Source organism: Prosopis cineraria, unplaced genomic scaffold (genome assembly GCF_029017545.1).
Source record: "Prosopis cineraria cultivar Desert tree isolate PC_DT_omini unplaced genomic scaffold, ASM2901754v1 PC7, whole genome shotgun sequence".
In the NCBI taxonomy this organism is placed as follows: domain Eukaryota; kingdom Viridiplantae; phylum Streptophyta; class Magnoliopsida; order Fabales; family Fabaceae; genus Prosopis; species Prosopis cineraria.
In genome coordinates this window covers 33,000,867-33,014,567 of record NW_026555338.1, presented here as the reverse complement: position 1 = coordinate 33,014,567, position 13,701 = coordinate 33,000,867, and the positions used below count along the sequence as shown (strand labels likewise).

General features: G+C 34.5%; 1 protein-coding gene across 2 annotated transcripts; it reads left to right on the top strand.

The window, feature by feature from the left end:
• The first annotated feature begins 413 nt into the window (after positions 1-413).
• LOC129315190 (probable beta-1,3-galactosyltransferase 14) lies at positions 414-4,238 on the top strand. Of its 2 annotated transcripts, XM_054958759.1 has the most exons (7): positions 416-982; positions 1,457-1,609; positions 1,701-1,783; positions 1,894-1,993; positions 2,704-2,817; positions 3,121-3,263; positions 3,629-4,238. In XM_054958759.1, exons 1-7 carry the CDS (start codon positions 624-626, stop codon positions 3,712-3,714), a joined length of 1,038 nt encoding a protein of 345 aa, XP_054814734.1. In that variant the 5' UTR covers positions 416-623; the 3' UTR covers positions 3,715-4,238. The 2 variants fall into 2 exon arrangements, with proteins under 2 accessions (XP_054814735.1, XP_054814734.1); XM_054958760.1 differs by lacking the exon at positions 2,704-2,817 and having other exon boundaries at positions 414-982.
• Positions 4,239-13,701: the final 9,463 nt, after the last annotated feature.

Here is a 13,701-nt window from a genome sequence, read left to right as displayed (position 1 = left end):
TTTAAGTTTAAGTTTGTGTGAGTGCAGAAAATATATGAGAGATTCTTGCTCAACAATGTTCAAATCTGATTCAATTAGATTGTCATATGAATAAAAATATTTATAACAAATAAATATGTAAATATAAAAGCGATAACAAACCATACAAAACAGAGAGTTAGTGCATAAAGCGATACGGAAAAAGTTGAACATTTGAACTACTTCCACTTGTTGGTCCCCCCCAAAAAAAAAAAGCACCACATCCAATTATGGCCCACTAGCCAAAAGATTTTGGGCTTAACTAATAAATGATGAATCGACCTCAGTGGGATTTAGCCCATTGGGTTCACAAAGGCTGGATCAAAGATCAGAACCCAGTGCTTTGACCAAAAAATGACTGAGTAACTGATAATAACGGATCGCCGGATGCTACCTGGGAAATACAGTTCATCTGTTTCTTTCCTCAACGCCTAATAGCTTGCTTCGTAGTCACTGCAGTGGAGGACACGGCAAGGCGAGGCGGGGCGAGCATCTTCCTTAATGCCATGAACGAAAGCTCCTTTCTGATTCTACAGTTTATAGTTCCTCACTCCCCAATAGACCCTAGACTAAGGCTTCGTCTGCTTCTGGGGTTTCTATGAGCTATGCCTTCGTCCCCCAAGTCCTTCTACGGCCGCCCACCTCCGCTGTCATCTCGTAGACCGGCGTTCCTGATCATCTTCTGCCTTCTAGTAGGTGTTTCTGGCTTTCTCTATGGAATCACATCCTTTCTGTGGCCGATTCACGGGTATCGATGTCTGAATACCCGGCCTAGATCCGTTAGAGTGGTTTGGGAGCAACTTGGCAGCAGTGGTGGTTCCAACGATGGGATCCGTGGTGGGATTGGAAAGGATAGGCATAAAGTCATGGGCTTCGTGGGGATTCAGACCGGATTCGGATCCGTTGGTAGGCGGCAGTCGCTTAGGAGGACTTGGTTGCCATCGGATCGCCAGGGTCTTGAACGGTACTGATGTTCTATGCATTGTTCGCTGTTTTCATGAATCATGATTTCTAGCGACTAAAACATGTCGTGTAACCGTGGGTTATTGAGAAAAATTGAGTAATATGCAACTCTTATTGAAGTACTGCTATTCTGCCTACTTCCACGCCACCATTTTTTATTATTGTTGGATTTGGGTTTGATCTGGTTTGTATAAATGTTATTGGCTGTCTATCACTTGAAAATTCAAGTATTGCAAGCATCTTCTCTCTGCTTACATGGCGTACTTTACATTCTATACAGCATTGAGTATCCATAATTAGTTTTGCGTATAGTATTTTAAAAGATGTTAATTATAGAATTTATCCTCAGCATTGTTCATGCAAGTTTTGGCTTGAAAATTTGCCGGCAGCATTGGGCGATAAAAGCAAGTGACCTAATTTTATTCAAATTGTTTACTCTTAGTGCTCAGTTCTATTAAATGGTTGTGATCTGCAGCTTGGAAGAAGCCACTGGATTAGCTTTTAGGTTTATCATTGGTAGAACAAATGATAAATCAAAGATGGCAACACTTCGGAAGGAAATAGCAGAATATGATGATTTCATTCAATTGGACATTGAAGAGGAGTACAGTAAGCTACCATATAAAACGTCAGTACTAAGAATTACAGAACGCTGTCTGTTACGCCTTTGGTAATAGTACGTTTGCTAAGTTGCTTACCGGATTCTTTCATTTATTCAGTTTAGCTTTCTTTAAAGCTGCCTATGCACTTTTTGAAGCTGAATTTTATGTCAAAGCTGATGACGATATATATTTAAGGCCAGGTACTTGATTAGTATTATATTGATTATATGCATATAGGACCTTCATTTGTTAAGATCTTCCCTCCTTTACCACCTCAATATGATTTATGTGATTTTGAATTTATTGTCAGATCGGCTTTCATTACTGCTGGCAAAGGAGCGATCTCACTCTCTGACTTACATAGGATGCATGAAAAAGGGCCCTGTTTTCACCGACCCAAAACTTAAATGGTTTGTTCTATTTAGATCTCTATTTCAGCTGTTATCTTGATTTTATCTTTTCTGTGCACAATGTTTCTAACTCAACATCTAGTATTTGTTTGTGTCTCTAAGGAAATTACTTCAATTATGCAATTTCAATAGAATATAAAATGGGCCATCTTGGTCTGATATTGCTGATTCCTGGAGAAAGAAATAACTATACTACCTATATGTTTTATGAATGAAGCATCACAACCTTGAGATATCAATCTTCTGGTAATAGATTCACCCCCAGATGCATTATTTATTATAAATAATGTTCTAACAGTTATAGCAGTTATGAAGATGTTAACCTTGCAATAAGAACTGAACAAACTGTGTGGATAATATAGTTTTTCATGCTAGTAATTGGAGATCTTTCTTATCCTTTTCATCCCTTGAAGATTGAGTATACCTTCAGTTTAAAATCTACAAATTCTTTTAGTTCAGTTTTTTGTCAATTTGGGTTGGTCTGGATGCTACCTAGGTGACAATCCACTATTACTTTTGTTCTAAACTGCTCTGATATTTTGTGTGAAAAGTTGTAAAATATCAATTATTTAATGACAGCCTCATTTATATCCTGAGAAAGAAAGTTGAACCCAATTCACAAATGAATTGAACTTAAACAATTTGAGACCTTTGCGTACTCCTCTCCTCTTATTTGGTTTTTCCAGTAACTGGACCGTTAAAATCTTCAGGTATGAACCATTGTCCCATTTGCTTGGAAAAGAGTACTTTCTCCATGCTTATGGTCCTATATATGCGCTTTCCGCTGATGTTGTTGCAAGCTTGGTGGCTCTTAGGAATAATAGGCAAGTATCTTTTTCCACAACTGAGCTGCTTGGGGTATATTTTGCTATCTAATAATCATGTTATGAAGTGACACATGATGCATTTAGACATATTTACGAGTCTTTGATCATGGGATGTTTTTGTAACTTTATCTAATCAAATTACTATTAAATGTGATCAAGATTGAGGTTATCTCCTTCTCCATTTCTGTTCTTTCCTGTCCTGTATATTTGCGCAGATAATATGGACGTTGTGCATTGCTCACACCTTCCTAATTCCTGTGACTGTAACTAATATTTGCATTTTTCTTTGCTAAATCACAGTTTCCGGATGTTCAGTAATGAGGATGTCACTATTGGAGCTTGGATGCTTGCAATGAATGTCAACCACGAGAATAATCATGGATTGTGTTCGACAGACTGCACATCCACATCCATTGCTGTATGGGATATTCCAAAGTGTTCAGGTTTGTGTTTTGCTGATTGCAAAAGTATTTATAGAATCAGGATGTCGGAGGTTGTACTATAGAGTTGCACTGGATATGGTTAAAAACACCTGTAATTTATGGATCTCAATGGCAAAACACTTGAGGGGACTATTGTTGCCTTTATTCTTGTGTACATTTGGCCTGCGTATCGGGAAAAACTAATTTTAACTTATCATCTATCAAAAGAATAGTCTTATGATATCATATGTATTAGTAAACTTACATTTATTGACGCCATTATTGTTTTGCACAACTCTATGTTGAGATACACCTGTTGTGTAAACCAAAGCAAAATGACTGCTTATGATTTCAATGCTGTTTTGTTTTGTTTTTTTTTTTTTTAGGCCTCTGTAACCCTGAAAAGAAAATGCTCGAACTCCATCAAAAAGAGAGCTGCTCAAAAAGCCCTACACTGGAATCTGATGAGTAGTATTTGCGCGCATATTTACATAGCAAAGTTCAGAAGCTACTGAAGGAATTGCATGCTCCTGTATGACACTGCTTTGAGATGAGATGCAACCGCTGTCATCATTTTCTATCAAATGATAATTTTCATTTCGATTCACCTTCTTCCTGCATGAAAACGTGCTATCCTATTTTTTCCTTTTTCTTGATTTTCCTCGTATTTTTTTCTTAATTTTTTGATGGGGGTTAAGGGGGAGATGAAAGGGTTGATTTGAGGAAGGTTTTGTGTAGAACATACGAAAAGGGATAGACTTGCATCATCCAGCTAAATTTTAACTTCTGAGACTTCATATGATTCCCACCAAGTTTTGACATTCTTCAGAAGAATGGACCATTTGCCTTTGGGTGTAAATTCATGTTTTGTGGATACTTGTATGGTAGTCTCAAGTCTGGTCTTTTATGAGAAAAATTTAGTCCATATTCTTGTACTTTACCACTTTAGCGCAGCTGTTCGCTAAAAAAGAATAGAAAATTCATGCTTCTGGTAAATCTATTGTGTCATACACAATGATGACCTGAACAAGAAGAGGCGATGCGTTCAACTTCATTCTGATATTATCCTTTTTTTTTTTTTAATGAAAGGTTAATGCAAGTGTCCAGATATGAACATTTTTCTCATCGGTTGCCGATAACCGAAACATTTGCTCTCTATGCCTTCGACTTTTTGGTTGACCGATATGATTTCCTTTCTCCATTCATATTTAGCCCAGAATTTTGGAATGATCTCCCACGTATCACTCACCACACACGAGGTTCCTTCCAGATTTGGTATTAAATTGATTGGGCTTGTCATGGAAAGCGAAACCTGATGAAATATGGACCAGGAAACAATGGGCCCAAGAAACAAAAAAGTGCCTGGCAATTGGGTTTTCACAGTGTTTCCTCTATTCCCTTCATGGCCTCACATTACACTCTAGCAATGCGTTTTGCAAGCCACTAAACATTTCTCAGAAACCAAAATTTGAACTTCTTACAACTTGTTTGAACTTCTTTTATTCTAGCGGAAAATGGTGGCAGGAATAGGATATTTGAAGACTGCCCATGAAGGAATAAGCAGTAATAAACAAAGACATGCAAGTTGGATTATTAATTCTGTCAGATTAGGGGAATTCCTGGTCATGCTTCCACTATGATTCATGAATAAGCGATAGGCCCAATCAAGACTCGCTTTTTCCCTTCTTGGTTTTGTTTTTTTGTTTTAACGGGTGGGGTCTGAAAGAATAAAAACAAATGTTAAGTGTATTATTTTTTAATGCAGGATTTATGATGTTACTCATTGGTCACTCACGAGTACGAAATAGGCTCAATCCAAACTCGCTTTTGCTGTACTTTAATACAGAATTTATGATGTTAATCCTTGATCATGCTTTCATCATCACCACTAAAAAGTCCAGTATGGTTGAGTTAGGCCAAAATGTTATTAACTTCTGGACAATGTGAAGTTTCCCCAAGCTTTTTTTATACTACCTCCTGTCCCTTGGAAGGGGAATTTCAAACATTTTCCGCATCAATTAAAAAAATTGTTATATTGTTTTTATTTATTCAAAAATATTTTAATATTTCAATCCTACCCTTATTAATTCATCTTTATACTTTGTGCAACCTCATCATGTCCTGCTCAAGTTATAGGGGTAAAAATAGAACATTATTTAATATCCTGACTAGAGATATCTTATAATTTGAGCCATTTTTTATTTTTAGAAGGCATCCTATATAAGGGGATATTACATAAAAAAATGAAAAAGAAAGAAACAGGAAGAAAACTGTCTGTTTTCATTTCTCTAATCTCAACATCCGAACTGAACCAGTGGGTAAAACTATGATAAAACTCTTATTAATTTGTTGTTGATGTCGATGAATATTTATTCTATCAGTAAACTTTGCAAGACCATCCAGCAATGTTGATATTTAATCAAGCAAAAACAATTTTTCAGCATTATTTTTCATTTTCTTTGTGTGCATATGTTGCCCCATTCATTTCTGAAAGAGCAATAACTAAAAAAAAATGCAATACACGGAGACAGAAGAAGAAGAAGCGGAGATATTAATGATTGAACATTGTGTTATTATAACTCAGAAACGATGAAGTCAAAGTGATTGGACCCATCACAGGTTGGTGAAGACCTCCTCAACTGAATTTTTTTATTTTATTTTATTTTTAAATATTAAAACTTAAAAGCAGCTCACGACCTTTAACTAATTTTGGGATCATTCAATTCGATGGATGAATGGTTGTAGAGGAATTGAGACTACTTCCCAGAGAATACTGATTGCAAGGCATGGGTCTCCCATGATGGGCCCATAATTGGCCCATCGAAAGTCAATCATGCTGGGCCACCGTACTGTTGCCACATTGCTTTTCAACAAATCACCGTGCATTGGACCCCACCGGGCCCATCAACGTTACTTGACCCCTCTTCGCTTCAAAACTTTCCATCACTGACCTGGAGCTGACTCATTCTCCCCTTTTTAATTACTCTTTCTAGCTTATTTGGAATTTTTCTATTATTTCATTTAAAAAAATTATACATATGTCTCATAAATCAAATTGAATTTATCTCACTTTTCTTTTAAAGATATATTTTTCAGGATAAAAATGGTATTGCATTTTGGCTAAAGTGTAACTTTAATCATTTAACTTTACATTAAATTTTATTTTTGATCCATTAAGTTTATAAATTGTCTTTGTCAGTTATGTAATCTTAAAACCGTTAGTTTCGTCAACAAAAATTTTTAAAAACAATTCTAAAATATTAACGTGTTAATTTTAACTAATGCTTTTAGAACAACAATGATTAGAACAGAGAATAAAATTAAGAAAACTGATTATATATACCTCAAATATGATTGACTCTTATGAAAAGATACTTATGAGTAATTTAAAAAAATTAAGAAACCAAAAAAAAACTTGACATAAAATTAGAAGCCTTACAGTCTTATATAATTTTGAATTTTATGACAAATTATTTAACTTAAATAACGTCACGTTAACCATGTATTCGTAGCGAGTGAGAAATGTAAACCATACAAATTGTAAACCACACGCGTGGACAGGCACGAGGTTGTGATATTAATAATTAATAACACCTTTCGAATCTTCAAAGAAAGATTATGGATGCCTAATCTATTAAAAAGTTGATAGAAAAACGAATAATTATGGTAATGATAATAGCTTCTTTTGGATTAAAGTGTTGAATGTCGATCCCACATCACATCATTTATAATGGTGTTGTGTTGTGACATGGATTGTGATTCAGACACCACTACAACCACGACAAGCGAGAAAAAATTGAATCGATGAATTCTGCAGACATGAAATTTGTCCCCAAGAAGAAACAATCATTATTAAGGCTTGATTTGAACAGTAAAAATCCAAAAGAATTACATGTGACACCGAATTGATTAAGAGCCAGGGCAAATATGTAATTATTCAATACAATTCAGCACAGATTATGAAAACCCACTTTTTTTTTTTGAATGTGCGCAAAATTGAAGTGCTTAATCATTAGAGCATAGACGTTCATATATACAAGTCAATGAGTGATTGTTTGATTAACAGTACAAAGTAAAAATGGTTTGAGAATGGATCTTAAATTTAAATCCTTGCTTGATCATTTAATAAAGAATACGTTCAAAGATTTGTTTGCCTTAATTCAAAATAAACAAATCCACGGACATGTGCCACTTTCGCATTTTCTTTGATTCTGACCTCAGTGGAGGAAAGAAATGCTACAACTATAATTAATTTTTGAAAACAGTAACACCAAGCGCTAGCTCCATTAGTTAGAAAGTATGCTGATAAATAATTAAAACAAGAAATGATAAAATATTTTCTTGTTTAAGGTAGAATGTGACTTGCCATGTAGTAAAATATAACGACAGTTAAATTTCAAGGGAGATAATTAATAACAATTTAAGATATCGATAAAATTTTATTAACATAAATTACAAATATTGACTCAAATAATTATAAATTCATAAATTTTAATTGTAGATAAGATTTTTTAAAAAACAATAGAATTAGGGTCAAATTTAAAGAGTGAAATATTATAAAATAACCAAGACATAATCAAGCTGATGTTCCTTTCATAATTACCCACTCCCTCAATGGAAGGAAAGTGTCAGTTTGCAATTGAGATTTTTTTGTTTATAAATATCTAAATCAATATTTAAAACTTTTTTTTTTTTAATTTTGTCAGGACCTAGTTATCGTTAACTCATTTCAAAAAACTAAGTTTACTATCGTACTCCCCCCCAAGCAGGATAAAAAGGCAAACGGGGATGACGTGGCAGGGTCAAAAATCCATGAAGGTGGCATTCAAAAGACGGAGGAGGAGAGAATGAAAGAGAAATGCCAAATGCATATAATAAGAAAGCTTCAATCATTCACGACTGTGCAGTGCCTGACAGTACTTGACCCTTCTTCTCCCACTGTACTCTGTGAACTCTTTTTACTATTTATGTATTACATCACCCACCTCCTTCCAAATATGCATCAATATTCCCTCTGCTTTTAACCCTAAAAAACCACCAACACCACAGTCATATCTCAACCATGGCGTCATATATAAAAGTTTAATTAATTTGCGTGGGGATGATGGAAATGCAGAGCAGAGTAAATAGTTAATGAGGGAGGCATACGACAAGAGTACAAGTACAAGACGGCAACACCAAACCACTTCTGTGCTAATGGATCACTCTTACTGTGACACTCCAAGAATCCTATGCCCTCTTCCTTCCATTCACAACGTTTTCTTCTTTTAGTAAATCATCTGTCTTAAAACTAAAACAGTTCTCACTAATCTATATCAAATCAGAGCTTCGATCCTTTTGGACGTAAGATTTACTACCAAATTAACATTGCCAAGGACATGAACTGAAAAGATGTAATTTATTTACTAGTTAAACCAAGTGCACTGGCTTGTTGGTACTTAATAGTGTTTTCATCCTCCGGTTTAATTGGATTTAACTACGTGGTGATGGATAAATGACAGTGGGGCAGAGTTGAAGTTGTGGCTTTGTTGTTGTTGTTGTTGTTTATTGCATTTATGAAGCAGGAACAAGACTTTGTCCAAAAAAAAAAAAACAGGAACCAGATAGGCCAGGAAAACCCTAGAGGTAGGGATGTGTAGCCCTATTCATTAATTGTTGCATTCCATAACATGACCCTTCAGACGCTCCATCCTGATTCCTGACACCCATCATTATATTCAATACCATTTATATCCTTAAATTACCAACCTTAATGCGCAAATATTATATGACTGATCTTCTCAAACCATGTGGTGTGGATGTGATATCAATACAGAGTTCCAAGTTAAATGGAAATTATTGCATCATAGGAGTTACTTTCGAGCAATGTTATATTATAATAGAAGGCGGAAGATGGACGTGCAGATGAAATACTTGACCTAATTAATAAAACAAGAATAAGAAAAAGAAACAAAATTAATACGTGCGAAGAGTTGGCGAGCAACACTCGGGCAAATTAAATTTAAGTGAAAGTGGTGAAGTTATTCAAAGTTGTACATTAATGGCAGCCGAGGAGAGAGGGCGAGAGAGAATCCGAAGCATGTGTTGAGGAGAGAGAGAAGGTGGAGAAAAGGATTTAACACAGAGAAAAAGTCCAACTAAAACTAATAACTCATCCAAATAAAAAAGAAGGCTTCTTATAATGTAGGCACTAAACCACATGGTCGTCACGTGCTCCTGCACATGACAGAACCCTCCCTCTTATCCTCTCATCATCAATACTCCTACTCGATCGCCTTCCTGTTCTGCTCTCTATTCTCTACCACCGCTCGTTTCATCTCCAACAATATTGTAAAAGATATGTAAGTATGAGTGGACTTGAATCAACATGAAAACATCTTGTAATATAAAAAGAAATGATTAGTAAACCAGAACCTCTAAATTTGAAGTTAATATGTCACGTGGTTTCTTGTCCGTTGGTTCATTTTTGGACGGTGCTCCACTTGCCTGAAAATGACAGAAGAGTCTAGTTGGAGGGAACGGACGAGAAGTTCACCATCTGAGTCTTAGGGTCTGTTTGGTTCGAAGGGAGGGAAGGGGAGGGGAAGGGAAGGGGAGGGGGAGGAGGGGGAAGGGAGGGGAGGGGAGCTCCCCCCCAATTTGGAGGGGAGGCTTTGGAGGGGAGGGGAGGGAAAATTTTAAAAATTTCCCCTCCCCTCCTCCTAACCAAATGAGGGGAGGGGAGGGGAGGGGAGGGGAGGGGAGGGGCTCCCCTCCTCCTAACCAAATGAGGGGAGGGAAGAGGAGCCCCTCCCCTCCCCTCCCCTCCCCCCGAACCAAACGGAGCCTTAGGCACTTCCTTAACAAAGACCCAACATCGAATACGTATCCATTTATATATACATATATAGATCAGGTTCGACCCTCTCATGCATGTGACCCTACCATATATTAATTCTCTTTCTTCTCATATATCTCCATTCATTTCTCTCACGACCACTTCTTCGATGAATTCTCCTCGTTTCATCATTCTACGCCTACTCCCATCAAAACCCTAATTAATTACCCCATCTTATATTATATATATTAATTTGTTTCATTTAACTTTTAGGGTTTGGGACACAGTCCTATGAATCTAAGTGCTCTCTCTCTAGATTTCTTCTGCTCGTTCTGTTCAGTACAACCATTGTGATTCAGCTTTTTCCTTTAACTTAATATAATGAACCTTCATTCTCTAGATTCATTCCCCTTTACTCACAACTGTTTTATATTTTAACTCAGGAAAATCTATTGCTTAAGACAACCTTGGATTTAGCTTTTTCATTTGTCAGGGTTTCTCACCCTCTTCAATGACACTTCCAGTTTTATTATTTTTATTTATTATTATCTTTTTGTTTGGGAGTCAGTCGAGAGTGTGTGGCATATGATCGCTCCATGCTAAATCTCCATTTAGTATATATAATCATATATTATATATAATAAATTATACTCCTTTTGTTTTTATTTGCTGGAGAAACTATAATTTTTTATTTTTTTATATAAAAAATTATATATTTCAATAAGTATTTATTACACATTTTTTAAATCACCCCTTATAATTTATATTAATAAAAAATAATTAATATATGATTATGTTAATTAATATAGAATATTTTAATTTAATTTTTTATTTTTAAATATAATTATTATGGTTAATAAATTTTCTTAAATTGTATAATATAATTTTTTTTAATATATAAAAATGGAGGGAGTAGTTGTAGTTGCAGGACTAATTTTAAGGATTTTAAAATGCAAGACAGATGAGAAATTAAAATCTTCAAGTTAGCTGACCGTCCCATTATTTTCACAAATGCGTATTTGACATTTCATCCCATTTTATTTTTCACATTGTTTTATGTATGTTGCCGTAATTTATATTCCTCCCACTCATAATGCTGTTGCATTGTAATGTACATGAAATAGCAGGCTGTAACATTCATTACGTGTCAGGTTCAAACACCAATAAAGTCAATAACGTACGTGCAACAAAATTTTGCGAGAGATGACCACTCAACCACTTCAATTTGCGAGCCGATCGAACACAAATAAAATGCAATATATTGTTATTTAATATTCATAATTCCTTTATACTCACCTCCACTAATGTTACTCCCCCTATGACTCTATTCTATTTATACATGAGAGAGAAAATATTTTTTTATATATTTATAAATTATTTTATTAAATTTTTAAATAAAATTAATAAATTTTAAATATTTTTAATTTTAATTAAATATGTTAAAAGTGGTCTATAAATAATAACAGAAAAGTATTCTTTTTATGTCCCATATGGCCATTGCATGTACGTATATCTGTACGTACTATATACATAACAGATCAAATCCAGCCAATCTTTCTATCTGTATGTATAATTTATGGCTTCATGCACGAGCCAACTCAAAATTGTTTTATTATAGAATAAATAAATAATCGGTCTTGAAAAATACCATGCCGATTCATGGATATACAATTATACAAACAGACGTACAGTAAAATAAAGTGAACATTTTTTCTAACATTTTTGGACAGAAGACCTATTTAAATTGTTTTTGGATATGTGTGCGTGTGTGTGTTCAAATCTGAGGTATCTTTTTTTTTTTTTGGCCAATATCTGAGGTATCTATTTAATTTCAACTTCGTACCTAAAGTAACATTTTCATCTTTATATTTGTCGGTTCCAATATACATGTGAAAAAAAAAAAAAAAAACCAATCTGCAGATGTTGACCTCAAAAGCCATTTCACGCAGTGAAGCATAGGACCTTTCAACGAGTCTAATTAATAAACCACCACTTTTCAATGAAACAGTTGAGCTCTACGAATTTAGTGTCGTGTGTATTTATTCAATTCGGTCAAAGTTTACGGACCACTTTTCTTACTGATATGGGTAAAAAGCTCATTAATAATTCGCTTTCAAGATCTTTTTTACCCAAAAATGAAACAAAAAAATATAATTTAATCAAGAGCCTAGAGGACCTTATTCACACAACTTCATTTTCAGTGCTGAACAATCAACACCAACTGTCATTCATATTTTAACATGTGGGATCTAATTAATTTGAATTTTGACATCAGTTAAAGGTCATATAATCTAATTTTAAATCATAATTTTAAACCATACGTAGAAGTGTATATTAAATATTTTCCAAAAGAATATCGTTTGAGTCCCCTTTAACGAAATTATTAACTCTTTAGTCCCTTAAGTAATTAGTGACTCTTATATGTTGAAAGCATTTTTTAAGTGGAGATAATAAAGGATCCTGATGACATTTTCCCATTATATCCCTCCACACACACACACACACATTAGTATTGCAATTTCATAATAAAATGGGCTAACCCTGGTAATTAAATACAAGATTTCTTTATCTGCGATTTATTATTAAATAACTGTGATTGTATATCATAACACAATAATATCGATCACGTTACAATTATTAGAGTGCCAAGATTTGGACCATTTGTGTGTGCTTTTCTTTTCATGAATAAACTGTAAAGCAAGCATAAATTCTGTGGGCCAAATGCATATCTTAATCAGTGGCATGTCATCGACCAACCAAAAAAAATGAAGGTTCATTAGTCATCTCAAATCTCTCTGTACCAGATTACTTTACCTAATTGTCATCACTCCGAGAGCATAATTTGGTCACATAAAGCCAGGCCACCTGATAATTGCCCAGCACCTTCTGTTTTTTATATTTTCTTACATAAACAAATAAAAGAATTGATTATGATTTGTGCATGTGGTTTTGACCATGTCTCAATCAAATTACAATTTCCTGCTTATAATATATACACATATACACACGATGATCTTCACCAGTTTCCACTAGAACATATACTACGCCAAATTCACATAAACTTATCGTTCAAAATAGAATATGCCCTTGATTGTGCTGAGTTTCCACCTCTTTCTTTTGTTTTATATATATATTCGTTTTCCTGATCACTTTATTTTGACATGGACTTGTGGAATGGACAAATTACAAATGTCTGTGATATAAAAGCAGATGGCTACACGGACTTCTTTTTGTTTTAGTAATGCCAAGACTCTATTCAGCAGATAAATATTCCCTTGCTAATTCGTATATATAATATAGAAAGACGTCGGCAAAGTATGGATATGGATATATATATATATATATATATATTCTTGTACCTGTCCAACCTATCTTAAAGTGAAATATATAAGAGATGATTGAAGTTGTTAGAATGGACAAAGTTTAGAGGAAGAACAAACTAACAAGGGGCGCTTAGAAGAACAAGAAGCAGAGTTGGAGATTGAAATGTGTCGTGTTCATTCATTTGCCATATAAAGGCTTGTCTATATTAAAAAAAGAATATTAATATACATTCGTCCCTCATAAAAGTATGTGCTATGGCTATTTAAACATGAAGTTTTAAAAATGCAAAAAATGCATTTGAAAGAGCTTTCTCTATTA